The sequence below is a fragment of the Thunnus maccoyii genome, chromosome 20 (genome assembly GCF_910596095.1).
Source record: "Thunnus maccoyii chromosome 20, fThuMac1.1, whole genome shotgun sequence".
Classification (NCBI taxonomy): Eukaryota; Metazoa; Chordata; class Actinopteri; order Scombriformes; family Scombridae; genus Thunnus; species Thunnus maccoyii.
The window spans coordinates 14,944,284-14,968,075 of NC_056552.1; the positions used below are offsets into that span (position 1 = coordinate 14,944,284).

The 23,792-nt window shown below is 36.2% G+C and overlaps 2 protein-coding genes across 2 annotated transcripts in view; both read left to right on the forward strand.

The window, feature by feature from the left end:
• The first annotated feature begins 8,369 nt into the window (after window positions 1-8,369).
• On the forward strand, window positions 8,370-15,899 carry muc13b (mucin 13b, cell surface associated). Its single transcript, XM_042398100.1, has 12 exons — window positions 8,370-8,385; window positions 9,038-9,604; window positions 9,736-9,858; window positions 10,521-10,627; window positions 11,079-11,137; window positions 11,261-11,427; window positions 12,741-12,869; window positions 12,991-13,033; window positions 13,159-13,196; window positions 13,850-13,937; window positions 14,239-14,518; window positions 14,747-15,899. The coding sequence occupies exons 1-12, from the start codon at window positions 8,370-8,372 to the stop codon at window positions 15,029-15,031; spliced, it is 1,902 nt and encodes a 633-aa protein (XP_042254034.1). The 3' UTR covers window positions 15,032-15,899.
• Window positions 15,900-21,325: 5,426 nt separating this feature from the next.
• lrp2b (low density lipoprotein receptor-related protein 2b) overlaps window positions 21,326-23,792 on the forward strand; it is a gene marked incomplete at its 5' end in the record, with an annotated part of 37,357 nt that continues 34,890 nt past the window's right edge. The window contains 5 exons of the mRNA XM_042397923.1: window positions 21,326-21,458; window positions 21,657-21,767; window positions 22,707-22,823; window positions 23,115-23,231; window positions 23,549-23,692. Of these exons, the coding sequence (XP_042253857.1) occupies window positions 21,326-21,458; window positions 21,657-21,767; window positions 22,707-22,823; window positions 23,115-23,231; window positions 23,549-23,692 (622 nt within the window). The remainder of the gene's footprint in view (window positions 21,459-21,656; window positions 21,768-22,706; window positions 22,824-23,114; window positions 23,232-23,548; window positions 23,693-23,792) is intronic.

Here is a 23,792-nt window from a genome sequence, read left to right on the forward strand (position 1 = left end):
GCTCCCTATGTAGATAGGCTCATTCTAAGGTAACTAAAACACAACGATTCTTACTTTCAGGTGATAATACACTGATTAAAACATACTTGTGAACATTACACACTGCACTTTTAACATATAAGAAAAATGAAATATGAAGAGAATAATGGATCACAAAACACAAGACAAAAAGGATCATATGGGTTGACAAAATAATAAATAGCAATAAATATACCGTATCTAACATGAACAGAATATTAAAATGCTTGAATACAAACATTTATATGTTCTCACATTAGCAAACTAAATGTGCTGTCGGTCCATATCTGCTACTATTTTAATGTTTTTGTGGGCAAACTGGTAATGGACCAGTTGTTTCCATGACTGCATCGCTTCACGTAACCGGGCGTTACAAGTGACCGATAACAAACATATGCCACTAATTAAAACGATTTTTCAGACGCAGTATTTGCACGTGCGAGATAACCGGACATCACCACAGACTGTATCTATCACGCAAGGCCATGTGCAGAGGTGGAAAGGAAATACTGCAACAATAAGAGGACGCCAGTCTCCAAGGTAACCAGGTAAGCTAATGCTTCCTCAGGTTATCTTTGTAACCGCATTAAAACACGTCACCAAAAAGCAAAATATTTCAGTGTGGTGACGTTAACATTAACTCGCCCCCTTTCATTTGCGTCCACTTTCAGGCTAAACAAAAGAAACTTGTATCTTCCCTATTTTCAATATAACTTCATATAGAAATACCCACCAGTGAGCGGTGGGTATGTCTATAGGCCTGCTAAGTACCGACGACTGTAAATAACACATAATGTATTTACAATAAAGTAAACAAAACCAGCACTCAGTACTCAGGGCACAAATTAAGCTTCAGCTCTCTTGTTGGGATTCTGACATATTGCCTACACTTTCATATATATGTCATCAAACTGAATTTAACATTGTACCTTGCATTCAACCTCCACTGTTTAGTGTAAATGCACCGCAGTAAAAATTAAATTTCCCTCTGAAATGTTATGGCGCAGAAGTATAAAGTAGCATAAAATGGAAATACTCAAACAAGTGCCTCAAATTTGTACTTATGTACAGTACTTGAGTAAATGTACCGTAGTTGGTTACTTTCCATCACTGTATTTGACAGTGATTGCATCATAGTTTGACAAGTTAATATCGCATTCTGTTGCACAGTATGAGAACACTTTATTTATTTATTTATTAATTTAGCATCTGGTGCCTGTGCATAATTGTATGTTGCAGTTCCAATGCTATTGTGATGTCCATGTCAAATAAAATGAACGTAACAAGTGAATAGCAGATGTGTGCAAATCCTGATTTAACAGGCTTTTAATACTCAAACAAATTGTGTATTTTATGCAGTTGAAGCTTTCATTTCCACAGAAATGAAAGACGCTGGATAACACTAACTCGCATGTCTACAGAGGGTGCACTTTGCTCTGACTGTCAGTAAATCCTTTTTACAATCAGTTACGTTTTCCTCACAGTCAGGTGAATCATCCTATCGTTACAACATCCCTGCTGCCACAGGATGGAGCTGTTTTCCACCAAGTAACTCAGGATCCGAATCCAGAGACTGAGCCCAAACATCACTATCTAGATCACTTATACACACCCTGTAACTACATTCTTTCCCTAAACTTAACCACACATTAGTTGCCATGCAGAGATACTGTAGAGAGTGAGAATGTTAAAATCATTCTCATTGATCGTAATCAGGGAGCCCCATGCTGAAGTTTTTGTCTGGCAGTAGGTTGGGTTATAAAGCACCAATAGCACACATATCCAGCAATGTTTTAGTCAGTAATAAGAATTAATGCAAATTGGTAGAGGAGCTGCAACAATTAATTGATTAGTCGATCGACAGAATGTTAATCGTCAATTATTTTGATAATCGAATAATCATTTTAAACATTTTTTGAACAAAAATGACAAATATTTGATGGTTCCAGCTTCTCAAATGTAATGATTTGATACTTTACCTTGTGGTACATGATAGTAAACTGAATAGATTTGGGTTTTTTATTAATTTATAGACAAAAAGATTAATCAATCATTTGAGAAAATAATCAACAGATGAATTGATAATGAAAATAATTGTAAGTTGCAGCTCTGTCTTGATTTCAATAACGTTTATTATTTAACTGCTCCAACCATAGATGATGACACATTGGTAGTTAATCAACAGCATGGTATTATGATATAGTGGGCTGACAAATTCAAGGACAAAGGGAATTAATTAGCAGAGCACACGTGCAGGGTATCAGGGCTCACTGAATGGCTTGATGAGTATATAAAAATTATTTTACTACTTTACATGGCCTTCTCAACTCCACTGAACATCTGTGGGAGATTCTGGTAAGGCAGTAGTCTCCAAACAAATCATTAAACATCAAGTAAGGGACTTCACCACTGCTCATTGCCAAGGAGCACTGAAGCTAATCTGGAGACTCATGGTGACCTATCACCTTACTGTTTTAATAATTAATTAGTCCCCCATCTTTATATATAATGGGTTTGAATGCATGAACTATGACAATGATGAAAATTGGTTTTGTAAAAATATTCTTTTCTATGTAGTGGCATATGTAGTCTCTTCTTGCAGAAGCCTCAAGGAAGGACAGAGTCAAGGGTCTTCAGGGGAATCACTGGCACTTAACTATGCTGGTATCTATGTGTCTCCCTCCCCTCCATGATCGTCATTCAGTCTAATCATGGTCACAGTCATGTGAAGAGCTCATTGCCGGGAACAGCAGGTTGGGTGGGGTTAAGGATGGCCATAACTGTAAGTGACTTTGGACTTAAAGTTAGTAAAAGGACACGGAGGCAGTTATTGCTCTGTAATCGCACCTTTGTTGACACACCTCATAGCAACATGTTCATAAAACCCTCCTTTGAAAAAACAGCTGAGGACTAATTGTCTTCATTTGCAGGAATGGAATATTTATTTTGAAACAAACTTTGACCCAAATGTAAAAAACAAGGTGATAATAAGTTGAACCCTAGTTCAAAAGATAAAAATGAACTTTTAGAGAAATCATCTTCTCTCATATTTATATAATTTTCTTGTCTTGAGAAACAGGACATTTTGATATTTTGACATGTCATGGTAGGAAAAGAAGATAAGTAATAACATTAACAATGACTCCCAGTGTGGCAGTGAGCCAGCATGTACGATACCAGGACCCTGAAACCAAAGAGGCTAAATGGCATTCAGCCAACATTCGTTTTATTATTCACACACGTGCTTTTCCTACAATGACATGTCAAAATGTTTTCCGTGAAAGGGGCCTATTCATGTTTTTCCCCATTATTACATCTGATTGTGTTTATTTATTAATTAATTATATATATACTGTATATTTATGTATATTATAATATGGGAAATTCGGTCCTAATTTACGATATTATTGGATACCACAAGCTTGATTTTGTTGATAGTTGTGGGAAAAGTAAGGAGTTTCATGTGTATATATATTAAATAGATTTTGTGGGTTTTCATCCTATGACAATTGAAGGCAAGGCAAGGCAAGTTTATTTGTATAACACATTTCAACAACAAGGCAGTGCTTTACATAGAGCATAAAAAGCATCAAAACAATATAAAAGCAACACAAGTAAAAAGACATATAAAACAATTTAAAAGTGTTAAATTTGGAAATAAAAAGAAGCGAAAAGGGAATAAGACCGATAAAACAAGAGAATAAAAGTTACAGTGCAGTGTAAAATATTAACCCTCAAATTTGGTTTAATAAAAGGCAGCGGCAAACAGAAAAGTCTTCAGCTGCGATTTAAAAGAACTGAGAGTTGCAGCAGATCTACAATTTTCTGGGAATTTGTCCCAGATATGTGGAGCATAAAAACTGAATGCTGCTTCTCCATGTTTAGTTTTTACTCTGGGGACAGAAAGCAGACTTGTCCCAGATGACCTGAGAGGTCTGGATGGTTCATAATGTAGCAGCAGATCAGAAATGTATTTCGGCCCTAAACCATTCAGTGCTTTATAAACCATCAGCAGTATTTTAAAATCAATTCTTTGACAGACAGGAAGCCAGTGTAAAGATCTGAGAACTGGAGTTATATGATCCACTTTCTTGGTCTTAGTGAGGACTCAAGCAGCAGTGTTCTGAATCAGCTGCAGCTGTCTGATCGATTTTTTAGGGAGACCTGTGAAGACAGCGTTACAGTAGTCAAGTCTACTGAAGATAAATGCATGGACAAGTTTTTCCAAATCCTGCTGAGACATAAGTCCTTTAATTTTTGATATATTCTTCAGGTGATAGTAGGCTGACTTTGTAATTGTCTTTATGTGACTGTTGAAATTCAGGTCTGAGTCCATGACTACACCAAGATATCTGGCTTGGTTTGTAGTTTTTAACATTGTCGATTGAAGCTGATTGCTGACTTTTAAACGTTCTTCCTTGGCTCCAAAAACAATTACTTCAGTTTTGTCTTTGTTTAATTGAAGAAAATTCTGGCACATCCAATCATTGATTTGTTCAATGCACTTACTCAGTGCTTGTATTGGACCATAGTCCCCCGGTGATATGGTTATGTAAATGTTTATGAAAAGAACAAAAAACTTTAATAGCAACAAAATAATTGATTATTGAAGTTTTTATCTAGTCTGTGTATTAAGGGAACTGTCAGTCCATTAGAGATGTTTAAAGAAAGATATGTTTTCAGTGGTCAGATATGCCTGCGTAGTGTGGATGAATCCTCAAATTCTAATCTACATAAAGCATTAGTTATTTTGGTCTTTCTTACCAATCATGGAAACTGGCATTCGAACTATTTGACCTTTAGTTAAAACGTACCAGTTTTAATCTTAAAGTTATTTCTGTCATTTTTCAGCCAACACCCATGATGACACTGAAGTGGTGTAAGAGTTGTGTCATGTGTTAATTCAGATATGTAACTGGGATCAAAGTCAACTTGGAGATAATATAATTTTATGGGTGGTGAATGCATGATAGCGCAGATCATACTAAACTTGAAAAGAATTTAAAAATACACACTTCATCCTTACATTCTTAAGGTGACAATTTAAAACAAACAGATATTTCCAGTGCTCCAACTTTTACGTCATGGTTTTGTCAACCTCTTCTTCATTTAGCTGTTTAACTTTACACAAAGATCGCATTATCTTACATCTTATGACGTCTTTGAATCAAAGGTCACATTGTGCTTCGTCCTACCTCAACTTATTTGGTTCCTAGTTTCCGATAACAATGTTGTTAGTGGGTTGAACCACTTTTAAAGCAACATTTCTAGTCTTTTTTTGTCAGAAATAGCATTAAGCTTTCTATCTAGGGTTGTGTGGACACAGGCATGTTTTAACCTGGCTTGTTATGAAATCATGTTTGCAGAAGTTGTGTCAGGGTTAAATGATGACTGTTATAAATTCATAAAATGACTGGCAAAGAATGTAATCTTTGTCTCCTCTGTTCATTACAACCCCTGTCAGTAACTTATAAAGTCTGAAGCTGAGATGTACATCAGAAATTGTGCTTTGAAAAATTGTATTTACTCAGAAAGGAGCTGAACATTGTCATTAGCACTAATGACAAGTGTGGCATGAATATTAGAGCCAGTAGACATATTTTTAATTTCATTATTCTGCGTTTGCATTTTATTCCTGCTGTACAAATCCTCCATTTTTATTATAGAGATAGAAATGACATAAGGTCAGCCAGGAAACGTGTAAAGTACATGACATCACTAGGTGTCAGTGTAATATGTTTGAAATTGCTTAATGATAATAACATTGTCAGTAAACTCTCTCGTCTGCTGTAAAGCTTCCTCTCAATTTAACCAACTGGTATTTTTCCAGCTCCAGTACAAAGAGCCCAGTCTTGACTTGAGTCAAGCTTACTGGCAGAGACCATTGCTTCCTTCTTGTGTTTTCCCTCAACTTTGGTTTCAGACCCCACTGTTTTGTCATGAACCATGTCACTAGCTTGACCCCCAAATATTGTAGATAATGACAATTCTCTATATTATGAAAGCAACAATAAACCATTTTAGGACTCTATCACTGTCCATAAGAAATCTTGGGTTATAGAATTTTGAGGAAACATAAATATCTGTTTCTTATCTTGAGAACATATAGTTTTTGAGTATATATTTTGAGTAAATTAGTGGGGGTGTGGACAGGTTTAATATATGACTATGAAACAGTGTGTAAATACATTTGGTTCAATGATAGCTATTATTTCTATTTATGATCTGAAACAATTTTAGTGCTGAGTGAAAACTATGAAAATATGACCTGTCCTGTAAAGAAAGATCTAATGTGCACCCAGCTCAGGTACAGAATTTTAAATCAGACATTTTCTTGTTATTTATACATTTATAAGCAAAAAGACATTTTTTTAAAAACAATAGAAATATACAGTATTAATCTGTGTGATAACTTTATCGTTTAATTAATTATATTTCCCTTGCAGGTTTATCATTAGGAGTCTGTGACCTGATCTCTGCTTGCTTTAGATTTTTTTTTTCACAACAAGCTTAGCATTACCTTTTCACAAATCTGTTATTCTCTAACTAATCCTCTCTTGGAGAGGCTGCCTCCAATGAACCATGTCTGATTTGACTTTTAGTTTAGCCAACAAAAAAAGAAATAAACAAACTAAAACATCATCACTTAATTGGATTTATATGAAGGCAATGAAGATGTCATTTTAGTAGTGTGGGATGCTTTGTTGCCTTGATAATTTGTCAAACAAACAGCGTGACCAACTGTTTTTTATCTTTGGATTTTCTGTAGATGAAATTTGTCTGAGGTTTGTTTATCATGATACACATCTTGGCTTTGACTTTGACTGACCATTATACTGTATATGTAGCCTAATAAAAGTCTGTGACACACTTACTGGTAATTTCCAAAAACATATGACGGAGACAGATGTATGTCATGTACAATAGATAAATAGATAGATGACATAGAGAAATGGAGGCTGGGAACTGAGACGTCTCCACTGGGCAGGAAATGCACTTTAGCACACAGTGCCACCCTGGGAGGAGTGGCTAATGATTAAAACTACCAGTGGAGGACATCTAAGCCCTCATCATCTAAGGTTTTAATGCGTTAACGCCTTACAGCTTACAGCTTTCTGCCTGTCTTTCTTGTGGTGAAGTTTTGTCCTTCAGTTTTTTTCCAATGGCTCGAGAATTCAAACTCCTCTTTCTCCTTTTGTTCATTGTAGCCTGTGGTAAGTAGACTGATTTTTTTTCATTTTAATTTAATCCTTAAATGTGTAAAATCTTTTGTAAAGTTGTTACCATTTGTCAGATAGAATAATTTATATGATTATAAACTCAATTGTCAGGTAAACTGAAGCAATCCAGTCTTTTGATTTCTATCTTTTAAATAAATGTAGTCATTATGGATAATGTTCTAAAATTTTATTGGGTATAAGCCAACTTTCTTCTTTGTGTCAATGTTGGCATGTCTTATTAAATCCATTGCCAGTAAGGAAAGGAAAGCTAGAAATGATGTAGGTCCGGGGTTGCTTGGATGAACGTCTTTTTACCACCATCATCTTTCTCTCCCTCTCATTTTTCTCTGAACTAGGCAAACCTCAATCACAGTCATAAACTGGCCCAGAATATTATTTATCCTCCCGCTCAAGGCACATTGACTCTTGTTTTTCACTTATTGAACCAAACTACATTGTGTTAGTGTTGACAGGAAACAGCATGTTGAGAGGATTTTTATATTTCATTTGTTTTACCTCAGTTCTGTTTCCAGAAAAATTACAACCCTCCTTAAATCCAACTGTTGAGAAATCAACATTTACAAAAAAGGCACAATGGTATAAGAGCTTCAAGCTTGGCCTTACAACCACTTTTTTACTTCGGAACTGGTCTGGTGCACACACAAGCAATAGTAAATATTTGACTAGTGTGTTGATGGAGGCAATCTGACCTTACCTTATGACCCTGTTGTTACCCTACCTTCTTTTGGAGGGCTATACCAGACAAGGAAGTATCTTTGTTGCCCTCAGATCATCTTGACTGGTTAATGTTTTATATGCCTGAAACCTAAATGGCCTGATTAGCCACAGAATCTGACGCCTTTTCTTTTAAATCTTTTCTAGAATTTAAATGTGACATGGTGCTCAAAAGTCCTTTATCCTTAGTTCAGGTGTGATTAAATGGCCTGATTCTAAATTTGACACTGAATCGTATCTTAACAGACTTTCTTATCTGAGCGCCTTAATTTCTTCTGAATCCTTGTTCATACTGCATACAGCGCAAATGTGTCTAAGATACTTCTTTCAGACTGAATGGCTTTATTGTAATGCACTTGCATTGAATAATGTAATCTGTTCTGTTTAATATCAGAAATGTTCCTTAATGCTGGTAATCCTGGCATAATTTCGATGATCATTTTGAATCTAGTCTAATATAATGATTATAATAATAATAACAGAGAAACCAGTGGATTAATTATACTTTTGTTTCAGGCTGCTACAAAATTGAACATACAGTATGATAACCACAATGCTCAGCGTTTTACACCTTTGATACAGCTGGACTTTCCTTAGGTTATCAGTATAAGATACGGCATGACCTCGCCTAGTTCACCACCCACCCTTTATGTGGATCTTCTCATTGCTATGTAGCTTTTTTATCTTCAAATAAAGGAAAAGCACTGCCTATAAAACTATAAACCATGTTGTATATAATTCTGTCACTGCATATGATTTCATCATGTTATGCTGACTGGCATTGGCTTCTGTTAATAATTCGATAAAGATAAGGCGTGTTATTGTGACTAGAGCTTTATGGTATTATTTATTGGTAATAAGTATGCTCTATCATATATTATCTTGCCAGATCTGGATTAACTTGTTAAATAGATTGTTAAAACAGTTAAATTTCTTTGTTGTATAATTTGGTGTTATGCCCAAGTTAGCTGTAGCTGAACACTGAGGCTATCACTAGGTTATCATTTACCAACTACGATATTGGGCTGCTCTAACCACAATCGTCTCTTTTGATGCATCCCCAGGGCAAACAGCGAATCCAGGCAACACAGACATTACTCAGGAACCTGCTACAACAGCAACAGCAGGTCCAGTTATCACAGCCACTACTCAGAAACCTACTGCGACAACAACAGCAAGTCCAGATATCACAGCCACTACACAGAAACCTACTGCGATAACAACAGCAAGTCCAGATCTCACAGCCACTACACAGAAACCTACTGCGATAACAACAGCAAGTCCAGATATCACAGCCACTACACAGAAACCTACTGCGATAACAACAGCAAGTCCAGATATCACAGCCACTACACAGAAACCTACTGCGACAACAACAGCAAGTCCAGATATCACAGCCACTACACAGAAACCTGCTGCGACAACAACAGCAAGTCCAGATATCACAGCCACTACTCAGAAACCTACTGCGACAACAACAGCAAGTCCAGATATCACAGCCACTACACAGAAACCTACTGCGACAACAACAGCAAGTCCAGATATCACAGCCACTACTCAGAAACCTGCTACAATAACAGGTTCAGGTGGTGTGTCCACAACAACATCAGTTCCTGCTACAAAGCCTCTAGGTACTTCTATCAGTATCCAAAAACTGTAATCCCCTCTATAACAAAGAGTTCATTGGATTTATGTGCTCTCATAAGTTGTAAATGCCCATATTGATGTGTGTGTGTGTGTGTGTTTTTCCTTGACTTTAAAGGTCCTTGTGATTCAAACCCATGTGGCAGTGGGAGCACCTGTGAGCCTCGTGGACCTCAGGACTTTGTATGCTTGTGTTTGGCTGGTGATTACTACAATAACAAAAGCAAAATTTGTGAGAGTGGTAAGTATTTGTTTGTGTACCACTTTGAGGCTGTTACTCCTTGAGTAAGTGCCTTAATGAACACTTATTATGATGCGAAAGTGTAAGCCTGTATTTGTCTTTAGTCTTGTGTGGCATATTGCAAATTCAAAATTACACAGGAGAAGTAGTACCTAGAGATACTGTAGTCGTTTTTTGGCAATTAAATTAGCTCAATTTTATTGAAGTGCGGTAGTATTAATTGAGTCAAAATTATAGGCACCTATAGAGGACCAGTGCTACATTAATAATTTCATTAAATATTAAAAGATAGTTTAACATTTTGGGAAATATGCTTAGCCTATAGCTAGAATATAGACTGGAAAAAGGGGGAAACAGCTAGCCTGCCTCTGTCCAAAAGTAATGAAATCAGTGTAAAAACGTTGCGGTTATATAGTTACATGCTGGACTATTTCTTGATATCACAGTGACGTGGCCAGGCAACCAGCAGAGACGGCTGCTGGCTGTACTGTAGCTTTACATTAAAGTGAAAAATATGAGTAAATATGAGTGGTATTGATCTTCTTATCCCAGCAAGAAAGCAAATAAGGTTATTTCCCAAAATTTTGAACTACTCTTCCAAATAAATTGGTATGACAGGAGTGCATATACAACTTTCTTAAGATGATATTTTCCTGTTTTAGCCAAAGTATTCCCTGGACAACTAACCCTGGACATGACCTATAATGAAAACATGGCTGAGAAAACATCTACAGAATTTAAAAATGCCTCGAAAGAAATCATTGATGCGGTATGAAATCAATTTTCTCCCTTTTTCATGTGTTCATTTTTTTAAATTTTTTTAGTCTTTGTTAAATGTTAGGCCTAGAGTAAAGACCTGTCAAATAATTCACATAATTGCTTTGACGTTTTTTAACATCCCTCATCTATTTGTCTAGGAGTGATATGGATATTTATCCACAATTTGCACACATTAAAATTTTCCAGTAGATATTCAAACAAACAGCTACTGTGGCCTTTGTGGAATATCTGGTGCAACTGGATGCTAGTTGTGTCAGAATTACAAACCTGTGCTATACTTGAGTATTAAACTTGATGCATGTGGTGATTAATGCTCTGTGTAACTGCACAATATGTATCAAAGCAAAATAATTTTGAGAACTGAAGTTGATCTCAAGGAGCAGTCCATACCCAGTGAGATGATGTCCTAAACAAAATGGCATTTTCCTTCTAAAACACAGCTGAATGCTGCTTACAGTGGGTCTGATGGTTACACTGAATCTACAGTGCTGGAACTGCGGTAAGTTGTAGTGTGATGGTGACAGTCTGTCTAGAGCCATACTCCCTACAGTACACTTACAGCACATTGCAATTAGTAATTGCAGAATATAATTATCATTAAGTGTAATTTTTGTCCATATAGACCCAGTAAAAACAGCAGGGTTTGGTCAAGATCAGAGGAAAAGGTCAATGCATCTGTTGAGATCATCTTCCGAACAGATTCTAAAATCAATTCATCTGAAGTTACCAAGCAGATAGAGACTGCCAGCAACTGTGACAAGTGTGTCCTGGGAAATGCGAATTTTAAAGGTATGTTTGTTACATCTGTCTCTATATTTTAGATCTTTATCCAGTTTGATGGTGAGATATGGATTTGTTTTCAACAGAAAATAGTTGAAAAGTAATGTTTCAAATATAGCAGAATTATTGGTAAACAGTATTCTTTACAAATGTTTGGTTTTATTTTGTCCTATCAAACATTTGTTAGTAGCTTTCATTATTAGGGCTACTGAATGCAGAACCTTCCATTGCTTAGATATTTTTAGGACTACACTCATTTTGGGGTTTTTTTGGCCCATTGATCATGCTTTTGATTTGGTTCCTTATATAGACAATCTGACACTATCCGGTAGTAACCAATCACCCATCTCCAAATGTGCACACACCTGCCACCAAGTCCACACTCAAGTTTGTTTTGTAAAAGCAATTAAACACTAAGTGTGTTGGGCGTAAATATTCAGTGAACACTACACAATGGGTTTTTGAAAACAGAAAATATTGATGGGGACAAATTTATGTTATTCATTTATTTGAGGGGAGATGACCCCCCATCCCTAGCAGCGATTATGCACCTGCTCCATACTACACTGTTAGACAAGTTTTTCAAAGTGTGTAACACTTGAATAACAGTGTGCAGGATGGCTCAACATGTTCAATTAAACATCAAACCCCCACATTATTTTCAGCCATGCAAATGAGTAAGACATCCAGCACAATATACTGTATTTCGCAGATTCATTTGTTATCGGGTTTGATTAGTTGTTTGGATGCAGTGTTTTCTTCTCTGTGCTTGCTGTTTGTACACGCTCACATTCCTCTCCAAGATGCCTACAGTATGCAAGTTTTTAGTTTAATCCAAAAAATCACAGCAGACGTTTTGACTTCTCACAGTAGGAAAAACGTGATGGCTCCTTTCAATTAAACTCTTTCTCTCTGTACAAGTATTTACATGACATGATTTACATGGCTTATTATTACTTTAAACATCATATGCTAAATAATTAGCATGCACACTATAGCTGTTTTTTGTCAATTCTCAGGCCAGATAGGCTATTGGTTAAGGTGACCAAGTGTTTTATAATACTTCTGCCCTGATGTTAAAATTTGATTACTCATGTATTTCTAGGCCCCTTGTCACTGCACAAATAGTGATCTTTGTACAGTGAAGAGTATCGGTCAGCTGACATGGAATGGTATTTCTCAACTGCTGTCAGCATATTGTACATTTCACTGTTCGTATCATGTTGTTATTTTAGCGTTGTCATGTTTTAGTGCTCATATATTATCTTACTCATCTGAGATAGATGTGCTGATAGTATACTCTTTTTTTCTTTCATTTAAAGAGATACCTCTGTGTGATAAGAAACCCTGTGATGTGGAAACTACAGAATGTTTATCAGAAAATGGACTTTATAACTGTACCTGTAATGATAACTACATTAAGACACCCTTCAGTGACAGAATGTGCTTGGGTAAGTGCATTTAATGAGTGAGAGAGAGAAAAGTATGTGTGTGTGTGTGTGTGTGTGCAATAATATAATTATCTTTCTTTAACTAAACTACAAACTACCTCAACTTTTCGTGCTTTTGCAGTATGTCCCAGTGGTCAGAAAGCAAGTGGATCCGAATGTGTCCAGTAGGTACTTAAATGTCATGTCAGAAATGTCTGAAAATGCAATAATTAGTATCTACCAAATTATTTTTTCTAATTATGGCAAGGAGGGAAAAACTGAAAGCCATGCAACTATTCTTCTCTTTCAGTTGTCCATTTGGTTATTCGGGTTTGAACTGCAATGAATGTGAGTATACAGTATGTATGTTTTTTTGAAAAAAGTGATACACAATTGTTTACAACATAAAAAGTCAGGTATGCTACAAATGCAACCATCTCGTCTAATGCAGTAACATTATCTCTCCAAATTGTCACCAACTGCTCGCAAATATAATATATTTTCTGTGGGAAACATAATGCTGCCAAATTTTAAAAAAAAAAAAAATTACATTAACCAGAAAGATAATATTCCTTCAGTATAAGTGCATGACAAGTAAAATGTGGTAGAACAAGAGGCACCTGGGTTTCAGTGGTCTTCGATACCTGCTTAACTAAAAATGTCCATCCATGTATTTATATATTTATACTGCATGTCTTGTATGTGTTTTTAAGTACTTGTACTGTATGTAGTTGTGTTGTTCTGTACTTTGTATATAGGTTACATGATTTCCATGCTAAAATACCCAAATAGAGAGCAGGGAATTTGTTTGCACATTTTCTTTGATAGTTCAAAATGCAATTAAATATCCTCGATTGCTACGACTTTGGTTTACCCGTATTGTGAATCACTTTCTAAACTTTTTCTTAAACTTTCTGTTTCAGCAAGTTGTGTCAAAGAAAAGTTTTTATTAAATACATTCACTAGCTTTATTATTCATGTCAATCTCTGTGTTTTGTTAGCATGGCAGCTGGCGCTGGTAATAGTCGGCTCCGTGCTTGGGGGACTGCTGCTCATCACGCTCATCCTTCTGCCTGTAGTGGCCTGCAAGTGAGTTTCTCAGCTATGTTTTCATCCATTTCCAATCATTTATTATTGCCTCTGCCATGTCTCTGCTATCTCTCACTCAAGCTACACATTAACCTTTATATAACTAGGCATGTTAATTATGAACCTTTTTTACTGTGACAAGGTAGCCTGGTAGTTTTAATCTGTCATTTTATTTTAGACACAAACATATTTTACAGATACTTTGCATCAAAGAAAAATGTCGTTTACAAATGAAATATAGTGCAGTAGTACAGACACAGTAATATAGGCAGTAATATATACTTTTGTTTTATCTTGTTAGATCCTCAAAGAAGAGCTCCGAGAAGAACAAAGTTGTAAACATTGGGGATCCCTATGTCAGCCACTCTTCTGCCAAGGCACCCCTGGTTAACAGCAGCTTAGCCATTAGCCGAGCACCCTCGGTTAATAACGGCTCAGCCAATGGCCTGGGAAGCTTTGCAAATGCTGGGGCACCTAGGATCCCACGGGCCACAACCACCAGCAGCTGGGACCGCAGGTCCGACCTGGAGATGACTCCAAGCAACAGCCGGCAAAACCTGATCTCTGCGGGGAGGAACATGGTGAGCATGCCTATGTCTGCATTTGATGTATAAAGAGGAGAAAAGTGGAAGGGTAGTATGAGTTAACTGACGAAATATAAAACCCTGAAAAGGTTTTAATTCATGGGACAGAAAGAGCTAAAGTATGCAGGGCAGAAAAGAAATGAAAATATTCAGCAGGGTCAAAGGAGAGAAAATGAGGAATACACATGCTTTGTGTTTGTCATAAAGAAACTTTTTTCTGTGCAGCATGTCTACGAGGATGCGGATGACATGAACAGCAACCCATACGTTCAGGCTCGACCCTCGAGCAGTCTCTATGTTCAGGCTCGACCCTCGAACAGTCTCTATGCTCAGGATCGACCCTCGAGCAATCTCTATGCTCAGGATCGACCTCAGAGCAATCCATATGCTCAGACCCGACCCCAGAACAACCCATACGCTCAGAATCGACCACAGACCAACCCGTATGCTTCGAGCCAAGGCCAGACCAACCCTTACTACATGCACGATGATGGAAGACGGTTCAATTAATGTGGAACCGCAAAGGTTTATCCTACAGTGACATTTACCCTGATCAAATATTTCATGAGGTGCACCACTGACTTGAAGTTTTGTCAGAAACACCTCAGAATTCAGTTTTCTTACTTTCTTTTTTTTTCAAAAAACTACACAACATTAATGTCCCATTATGATAAGAGAAGTATAAACAGAAGCACTATGGGAGCTCAGGTTTTGTGCAATCGCCCAAGAAATGTGCAGTAATGAATATTACTGTACTGTAGGGCTGTTAGTCCTTTCAACCCATTGATCCATATATTGTGAACTCCATTCTGACCAATTATAAGCTTAAGCATAAATCATTCCTGTCTTTCCTTGACTACTTTATGTGAAAGTTTGGGATATGACAAACACTGTGGGTCCTTTCAAAGGTTTTGTCTCACCCCATTTCAATGTTTTCATTGTCAGTCAGTTAAAATAGTATTTACTCAAGAATGTCTGATTGTTTAATGGCACTGAGTCAGGTATTGATCCTCTACGATCCGGCTAAAGGCCAGAAATGAGGAGCTTGCCCGTCTAATGTCTTGCTTGTCTATGAATTTGCAAAATTTACATTTTTTTAGGTTTATGATGAGTCACAATTTTATTCAGTTGTTTGTAAATGAGACGAGTTTCTTTTGTTCTAATAAAACTTAATGGATTATTCCTCCAAATCAGGGCATGTTGATTCCCTCTATATATGTCAGTGTAATTTGTGTTAAATGTTTCTACATTGAAATGGTTTAATGTTCTTTTTTGTATAACTTAAGAGTATATTTTGTTTATTTCTAACCACTTTTGTGACTGATTGATACCAAGCTGTGTTCTTCATAAATAAAATAAAATTACATCTTTAACTATTTTAACGTTTGCATGCACTTTGTATTAATTTTCTTTTGTCACTTATAATATCATATGTTATTAAATTCATTTTAACCATAAATCAACTTGAGGACATTGGACTTCACCACAGTGAGTGACATCACTTTCACACGTTTTACATGTTCAATTGAAAGTCACTAATGATCAAACCATCTCAAGTCTATTACTCTGGATATATTTAATTTACACATATGGCATGCATTAAAGCAAATGCAATTATTGAAGCTTTTACTGTTTAGCCATCTCCATTATTACGCAATCGCTTAGAATTGAGTGTCAACTGTTTAAATTCAGCATGGACATGCTTCTAAAGTTGAAAATTTACTGTCTCTGAAAAAGTCTCACATCTTACATTTACTCTGCTATTTATTTAAAATCTTAGTCTGTACTTTTTTTTTTTTTTTTGGTAGTATTGTGCCACTTGAGGGCGCCAAAGTTCTAACAAAAACACCTTCAGAACAGTTGCGCAAGTGGTGAAAACAGGAGAGGGTCCTGCCGGTAGGTTTAGGGACGCCTCTGGTGCAGGCTCCGCTCTCAGGACAACCCCACAGTCAGGACAGGATTTTTTTTTTTCTTTTTTACCTTGCATTAAAAACCGTAGAGGAAAACATGCTCACGACACATGCCCACAGAGCTGTAACGTTATACAGTGACAGTGACAGTGACAACATGACTGTGACTTGTTTGGTTTAAAGTAATTAAATATGGCAAATCATGTTTTGTTGTTTTAATAGTAGCTATATCAAAGAGATGTTAAAAACGTAGTGTATTGTTTTTGTGAGTTGCAAGCTATGCGGCTTGTGTATGTCTCCATAGTCTCCCTCTGTATTTCTCCAGAGTTACCATACTGCATTAATGTTAGCACAGTTAGCTGTAGGCTAAGTGCCATTAAAACATCGTGACTCAGCATTAACTCTGACTCTCTTATCTCACACACTCGGTATCTTATACGTAGTATTAACAGAAAATATGAGAATTTCTGGGAGACCTGTTAATGGTATTTATTCAATATTACTATGGATAAAATACTGAAAATACATTGTTTCAAGTACAGAGATGCTTTCATTTTTTGTTTCAATTAAGTAACCCGCCCTGTGCTGTCACAGCTTTAGATGATACTTGACGTATAGTCAAAATAATTTACAAAATAGTGTGGTTTTTAAATCACCAAATTGTCCTCAGTGTCTATTGTTGGGCTTTGGTAAATAATCTTCTGTGGGATACTATTCTCTCAAGGACAAATATCCTTTAATGCTTTTGTCCTTTCAAGTGTTAGGATAGAAAAAATACTAAAAGGAAAAGGATTTCAGGCTTTAAATAATTCCATCGTAGGTGAGTCGTAGTAAGCTGGATGTTAAAATAAACACAAATGTCCTGACTAACATGCAACAGCACAGAAACAGCAGATGTGTTAACATGATTAGAAGTCTTGATGACTGGTAACACATGGTTTAAAGGAACAGAAAATCTGTGTAGAAGGAAGTTAATTTCCTTAGCAACTCAGATCAGAGTTTAGTTAAAGATTCTTTAGCTCTTAGCTTCACTCCAGTTTTTGAGGAGGATAAATATGACATAAAATACTTTCCCACTGGCCTTTCACTTTCACAGCATTTGCCACTAGTAGATATTTATAGTTTTTGCATAATTTGCGCTGGAAGGAAAGCAACCTCTTGCCCTTTATTGCCATAAAGCAATATTCCTTTGTGCTATAAAGCAATTACCCAGATTTGCTGTAACAAGGTCACACATTGTGAAATGCAATGAAGATGCCAGTAGAAGTTGCCAATCATGAGTTTGTTTGGTAACTGTAAATGATAGTGTAAAGTAATTTGGCAATAATTTGTTATCGAAACTCTACACGCAGCACCTTTAAGTTGATCATTTTTTATTGTTCTGTTTAAACACGATGGAATTCATAGATATATTAAATATCCATCTGCATAAAATATATTAAGTAATGATAATTATGCTTGTGTGTACAATTATGTTTCTCTATGGATATTGTATTTGATTTCAATACATTTAATAGGTGGCACATTCACACACCATACCATATTTTTGCCATTACACTACACTATTATGTACTAAGGTGTGTACCACTATAACACATTCAGGTTTAAAGTCCTTTGCCGACTATGATGACATTTGAATCAAAAATCCAAAAAACCCATCAGTCTTGGTCCCCTATCCACCAACATGCAGCCAACTGCCAGAAATCTAGGAGTTTGATTCTGATTTAAGTTTCGAACCACACATTTAAAAAGTTGTCCAGTCCTGCTCCCTGCAAATAAGAACCATTTCCAGAATTAAGCCAATGCTCTCCCACTCTGACCTGGAAAAAATCATCCATGCTCTCATTTTCTCCAGATTAGACTACTGTAACTCCCTCCTTTCAAGTATTAGACAAAAATCCCTCTCTTGTCTCCAACTAGTTCAGAACGCAGCAGATAGGCTTCTTAGTGGTTTGAACAGACTACATCACATCATCCCAAGCTTCTCTCCATTGGCTCCCTGTTCATTTTAGAATTGATTTTAAGATTTTACTGATCACTTTTAAAGCATGTCTGGGTCTGGCTCCAAGCTACATAACAGATATGTTGACCCCATAGATCCTCAGGCGGGGCCCTTCTGGCTCTTTCAATGTCGAGGCTTAAATCTAAAGGTGACCATGCTTTTGCCATCAGGGCCCCTCGACTTTGGAACGACCTGCCTGAGGAGATCAGGTTAGCAGAATCAGTAACTTCTTTTAAATCACCTCTTTAAACCCATTTCTACAGACTTACTTTTATATGATGTCTTTTTATCATCTCTATTGTTTTTCATTGTCTTCTACTGTCATCTTCTTAATTTCAGACTTGTTATTGCTTTCTGTGTCATGTGTCTTTGCTTTTGTATTGTACTGCCTTTGCTTTGTCTGTCAAAGCACTTTGTAAACTCTGTTTTTAAAGGTGCTATATAAATAAAGATATTATTATTATTATTTATCACAGCTGAAAATAATTTTTTAGCCACTGTGGTATTGTTTTTCTTCAGTTTGTTAGGTAATAAGACATGTCAGTTGTACTGTTGCATGTAGGTTCTTTTTAAGTAGATGTAGAAATGAAAAAATGCACATCTGTTTTCAGGCATCATATAGTGGTTTCAGCTACAGACAGTGTTAATGTCCTGCTGCAATGTTACACAAAAATGAGTAGTTACTTTTTCTTGCTGATGTAGACAACATACCAACAGGTAAAAGTTAATCTTAGATGAGGTTTTATGTAAAGGAGTGAGCCATAAAAAGGTGTATTACTCTGTGTCACATTATTGGTCAGCTGGTCCCTGAGTTATACATCTCAATCCCAAAGGTGCCATCTTCACCAGGTTCATTTGGGTTAACATAGTCAGGGTGTAGATTTAGCATGACTGGACACACAAGCTGAACAGTGAGACAAAAGAGCATCGAGGGAGAAGTCTGAGCACTAAATTATGGGCCTTAAAGGTCTTCTATTTCTTCTGCTGCTGTCCCAAGGAATTCAGCTTGCTCAAGGTATGGTTATACTCTTTTTTTTTTCTTTTTTTTTTTTTTACATCAATACATTTTCTAGTGACCAATATGCTAAAGTTAACACTGAAAGTTCAAGTAGTAGCGAAATTACTAGGTAATGGTCAACAGTAATTAGCTGGAGTTTTGGATTCCAATGCAATTGCATCATTACAGTAGGATGTTTATCATTTTTCATCATTACTGTAAGAAACTTTTAATAAACAGATTAATTCCTAAATGAGATTTGAGTAGGTTGACACCTTTCTGACAAAAAAATAAAAATTACATGAATAAAAATCATGCGAAAATTGAGTTTTGGCTGTTTGGAAAATAATAAAACTTAAAATTATTGACTTTATAAAGGAGGCACAACATGTGATGTTAAAGTATTGTGCAATAAATAAATAAATAGTGCATTAGCATTTCAACAGAAATCCTACATTCATGCCATATTCATTTAATTGTGTTTGATAGCCTATGCAAGATTTTATGTTGTTAATAATTTACAGTAAAAAACGACCATTTTTGACTTATCGGATGGTTATTTCACTCCCCTTTCTTTTACTAAATTTTGAAAAGTTATGAATGCACAAGATATTCAAAGTACACATATCAAGCTATCTCTCTGCTGATTCAGATATGAATGTTGTATTTGATTGGCTCGCATACTCCAAAGTCATAAGATGGACTGTTCATTCACAGTGAAGAATTAACTATCCTTTAAAGGCTGAATCACATGTTTTGAGGTTGAAATGCTGCACAAGGAGGAAGTAACAGTGTCATAAACATGGTAACTCATTTGTCAAGGAAACCGTAAAATACTCTTTTTCATTTAAGTGTCATTGAAATCAAACATTCAAATATGCAATGTTACCATGACTGAATGTATTTTAAACAATATTGAATGCACAAATTACCTCTGTAACACCCACACCATGCTCATAGAAACTGAATGATGATAGATGTTTTAAACCTCATCAGTCTGTCTTGGTTTGTTTTTCTGCAGGAAGTTGTGGCAGTGGGGAGTTTCAGTGCATCAATGGACAATGTATTAACATAGCCTGGAGGTGTGATGGAACTAAAGACTGCACAGATGACTCAGATGAGCAAAACTGCCGTGAGTACAGCAACCGAATCACTGGAAACGCAGTCAGTGCTAAGCAAAACCATCTCAAAAACCCAGTGTTTCCAGTCTTTTTGATTATATAAATTCACCATACAGACATATATGAATGTCCATACGATAATCTATTAACTGGGAAGATGAAGTTTGGCATCAAAAAAGAGAAAAACTGTACAGAAAACATAAAGCTTTAAGCACTATTATTTATGTGAAAACTCTTCTATTGTTTTATTCTTTGTGGCAGCACCTCCATCGTGCAGCTCACAGGAATTTAAGTGTGTAACAAGCGGTGAATGCATCTCTTTGGGATTTGTCTGCGATGGAGAGGAAGACTGCATCGATGGCTCAGATGAACAAAGAACATGTGGTATGCAGTCATGAAGAGTAAAACCACTAGGTGGCAACATCACCTCATAGAAAAAATGCATGAAGTTCTAATGGAACAACATACAGTATATGTACATATACTGAATTTCTCTAATAGGAACAAAAAACATACTAAAGATAGGAAAACATTGTAACTTTATGGCATATATCATTTTACTAGTTTAATAACAGGTCTATGCAGGTAGATAAAGGGGTCATGATATAATTTTTGTTAATAGCTCTTCATGTCATTGTGACAAAATTGATTTTCAGAAACATCAATTGACAAACAAAATGACCTGCATTTCTTAACTGAAGCTGACAATTTGCGCTTTAAAGAGCTACAAGTCTAATTCCTGTGCAGCATATCATTTTGGAGTAAAATTTCTCACATACTTTTGGTTCAGATGGTCGGACCTGCAGCCCAGATCAGTTCACCTGCCAGGAGGGCCAGTGTATCCCCAAAAAATACAGATGTGACTATGTGAAGGACTGCGTGGACAACTCTGATGAGAACAACTGCGGTAAGAATTTTAGACGTACAGGGAACTCATTACGATGTACTTTGATATAATACATAATACTGATCAGTAGTAGGCTATGAGATATTTGTGTTCACTGTTATAATCTCTATGAGGTTTTTGTTTGATAGGGAAAATTTTATGGGCATTGAGAGTAAAAAGAAAAGTCATTTTTATAGAGTAAGTTTGTGTTTTTTGCAGACTATCCACGTTGCACCCAGAAGACATGTGCTAATGGGGCTTGTTACAACCATTCTCAGCATTGCAATGGGCTACAGGACTGCAGAGATGGCTCTGATGAATTCAACTGCAGTGAGTAGACTCAACAAATTTTATGTTCATCAGCTCAGGTTTATAGACCAAGTTAAATCTATCAGTGATGTGAAAATTGAAATAATCCTCTCATCTCTGCAGCTATATTATCAAATTCATGCTTTTTTCGCACAAAACCTGTTTTAACCCCAGTTTGGATCACATTAGCTACAATAGAGTTAAATATTACCCTCTTATACTTGTGTAATGAGATGTAACAATAAAGAACTTGAACCTGAGTCAAGTCACTGCTTTTTTCACAGATTAATAACCGCAAATGCTAAACTAAAATGCGACATCTCCAGATTCCTCAAAGATTCTTGTTTCCAGCTGTGATGAATTATATCAGCTTCACTATACTGATGTTAAACCATTTTCCAAATTTCAACTGCGTCCCTCAGACAAACAAGAGGGTGGCTGGAAGTGACGTTCTTGCTTGCCTTGAATGATGCAAAATTAAACAATTAACCAAGTATAAGGTTAATTTATCCAAAGTTGTATTAGTTACACATTTGTCTATATTTTTCATATTTATTTGTATTTTCCACATAGTTTGTAACATTATGTCGTATGATATAAGCAAAGAGAATGTCACTTCCGACTGTAATCTTTGTTTCATTTCAGCTAGCGTTAGCTCAGTCCCAATTATGGAAAGGATACAAAGTTTCATGATTTAGCAGCATACGGAATAATTTTTGTTCCAGTCAGATAGAAGAATGTTTCAGGAATCCGTAAATGTCTCCAAAACAGCCAAGTGTTGTGTAAAGATTTTATTTAGCTTGTATATTTGAAATTGCCATACCATATACATAATGATGCACCTCTGGTTCTTAATAAATTTTGTTTCCTTGTAATTTTGGTTTAACTAGTTAAGGTTGTTTTATTACCTCTGGGTTTGTTTGACCTGTTGTAAATTCAGTCATTGTGTTTTATTTTCAGCGACTCAGCACTGTCCCATCCACCAGTATCAGTGTGCAAATGGTTACTGTATTCCAAATTCATTTGTGTGTGACCACTGGGATGACTGTGGGGACAACAGTGATGAGCAAGGCTGTGGTGAGGACTGAACAGAGTTTCATTAGAGGGTCAACTCACATTTAATTGTAACACAGAAGGCATTTAAAAGTAATTGAATTGAATTTAAAATGATCCTGTGATACCATAAGGTTCAGTTGTACAACATGTGAAAATACTTAATGTATGTGCTTGAAGCTCTAAAAGGATATTCAAAAAGAGTAATTATTGTGACACCAATGTTAAATGGGCCCATATTTTTGTTGCAATGTATAGAAAGATGGGCAACACTTCAACCTGAATTAATGTGAGTTCTCCCTATTTATTCTTTAGTGTACCAGAGCTGTAGCGGCAATGAGTTTACATGTTCGAGTGGCCGTTGCATTCCTCAGCGCTGGGTGTGTGACCAGTTCAATGACTGTGGGGACTACAGTGATGAGAAAGGATGTGGTGAGAAAACTTGCTCTTAGAGGTTGATTAATAATCTGAACTGGAAATCCAGTGTAGATGTGAAGACTACACTGAAATTTAAATCTAAAAACAACAGTCAATTGGCATAGTTAAGGATTCATGGTTAGGATCATTAGCTTAATTTAAAGGTAGTTTCATTCCAAAATGATAAAGATACGATGAGAAACTTTTGACTTTGGAAAATACTCTAGCTAAAGGCTTGTAAGAATTATCAGAAATGACTTAAGTCTAAAGACTGCCTATATAAAAACCTTTCTAATTCATAATATACACTCATATGTTTATGTGGTTTTTAGATAGTAACTCTCGAGACTGTTACCCTGGTGAGTGGGGATGCCCGGGTTCGACAGTATGTATACCAGTGGGAAAAGTGTGTGATGGCAAACCTGACTGTCCTGGAGGAACAGATGAGACCAACTCCACAGCTCAGCAAACCTGCAGTAAGTCTGACAGATGTAATGTTTTCATATATGTGTGAGATATCTACATGTATGAGTCCCTCACTAAACCACAGAAACCTTGTAATAATACTGCTATGTA

Excerpts from the sequence above, each read along its gene's own strand:
- muc13b (XM_042398100.1), top strand. Across the intron at positions 11,138-11,260 it reads TCTACAGTGCTGGAACTGCG|ACCCAGTAAAAACAGCAGGG; the intron begins GTAAGTTGTAGT and ends TTGTCCATATAG. Across the intron at positions 13,034-13,158 it reads AGTGGATCCGAATGTGTCCA|TTGTCCATTTGGTTATTCGG; the intron begins GTAGGTACTTAA and ends CTTCTCTTTCAG.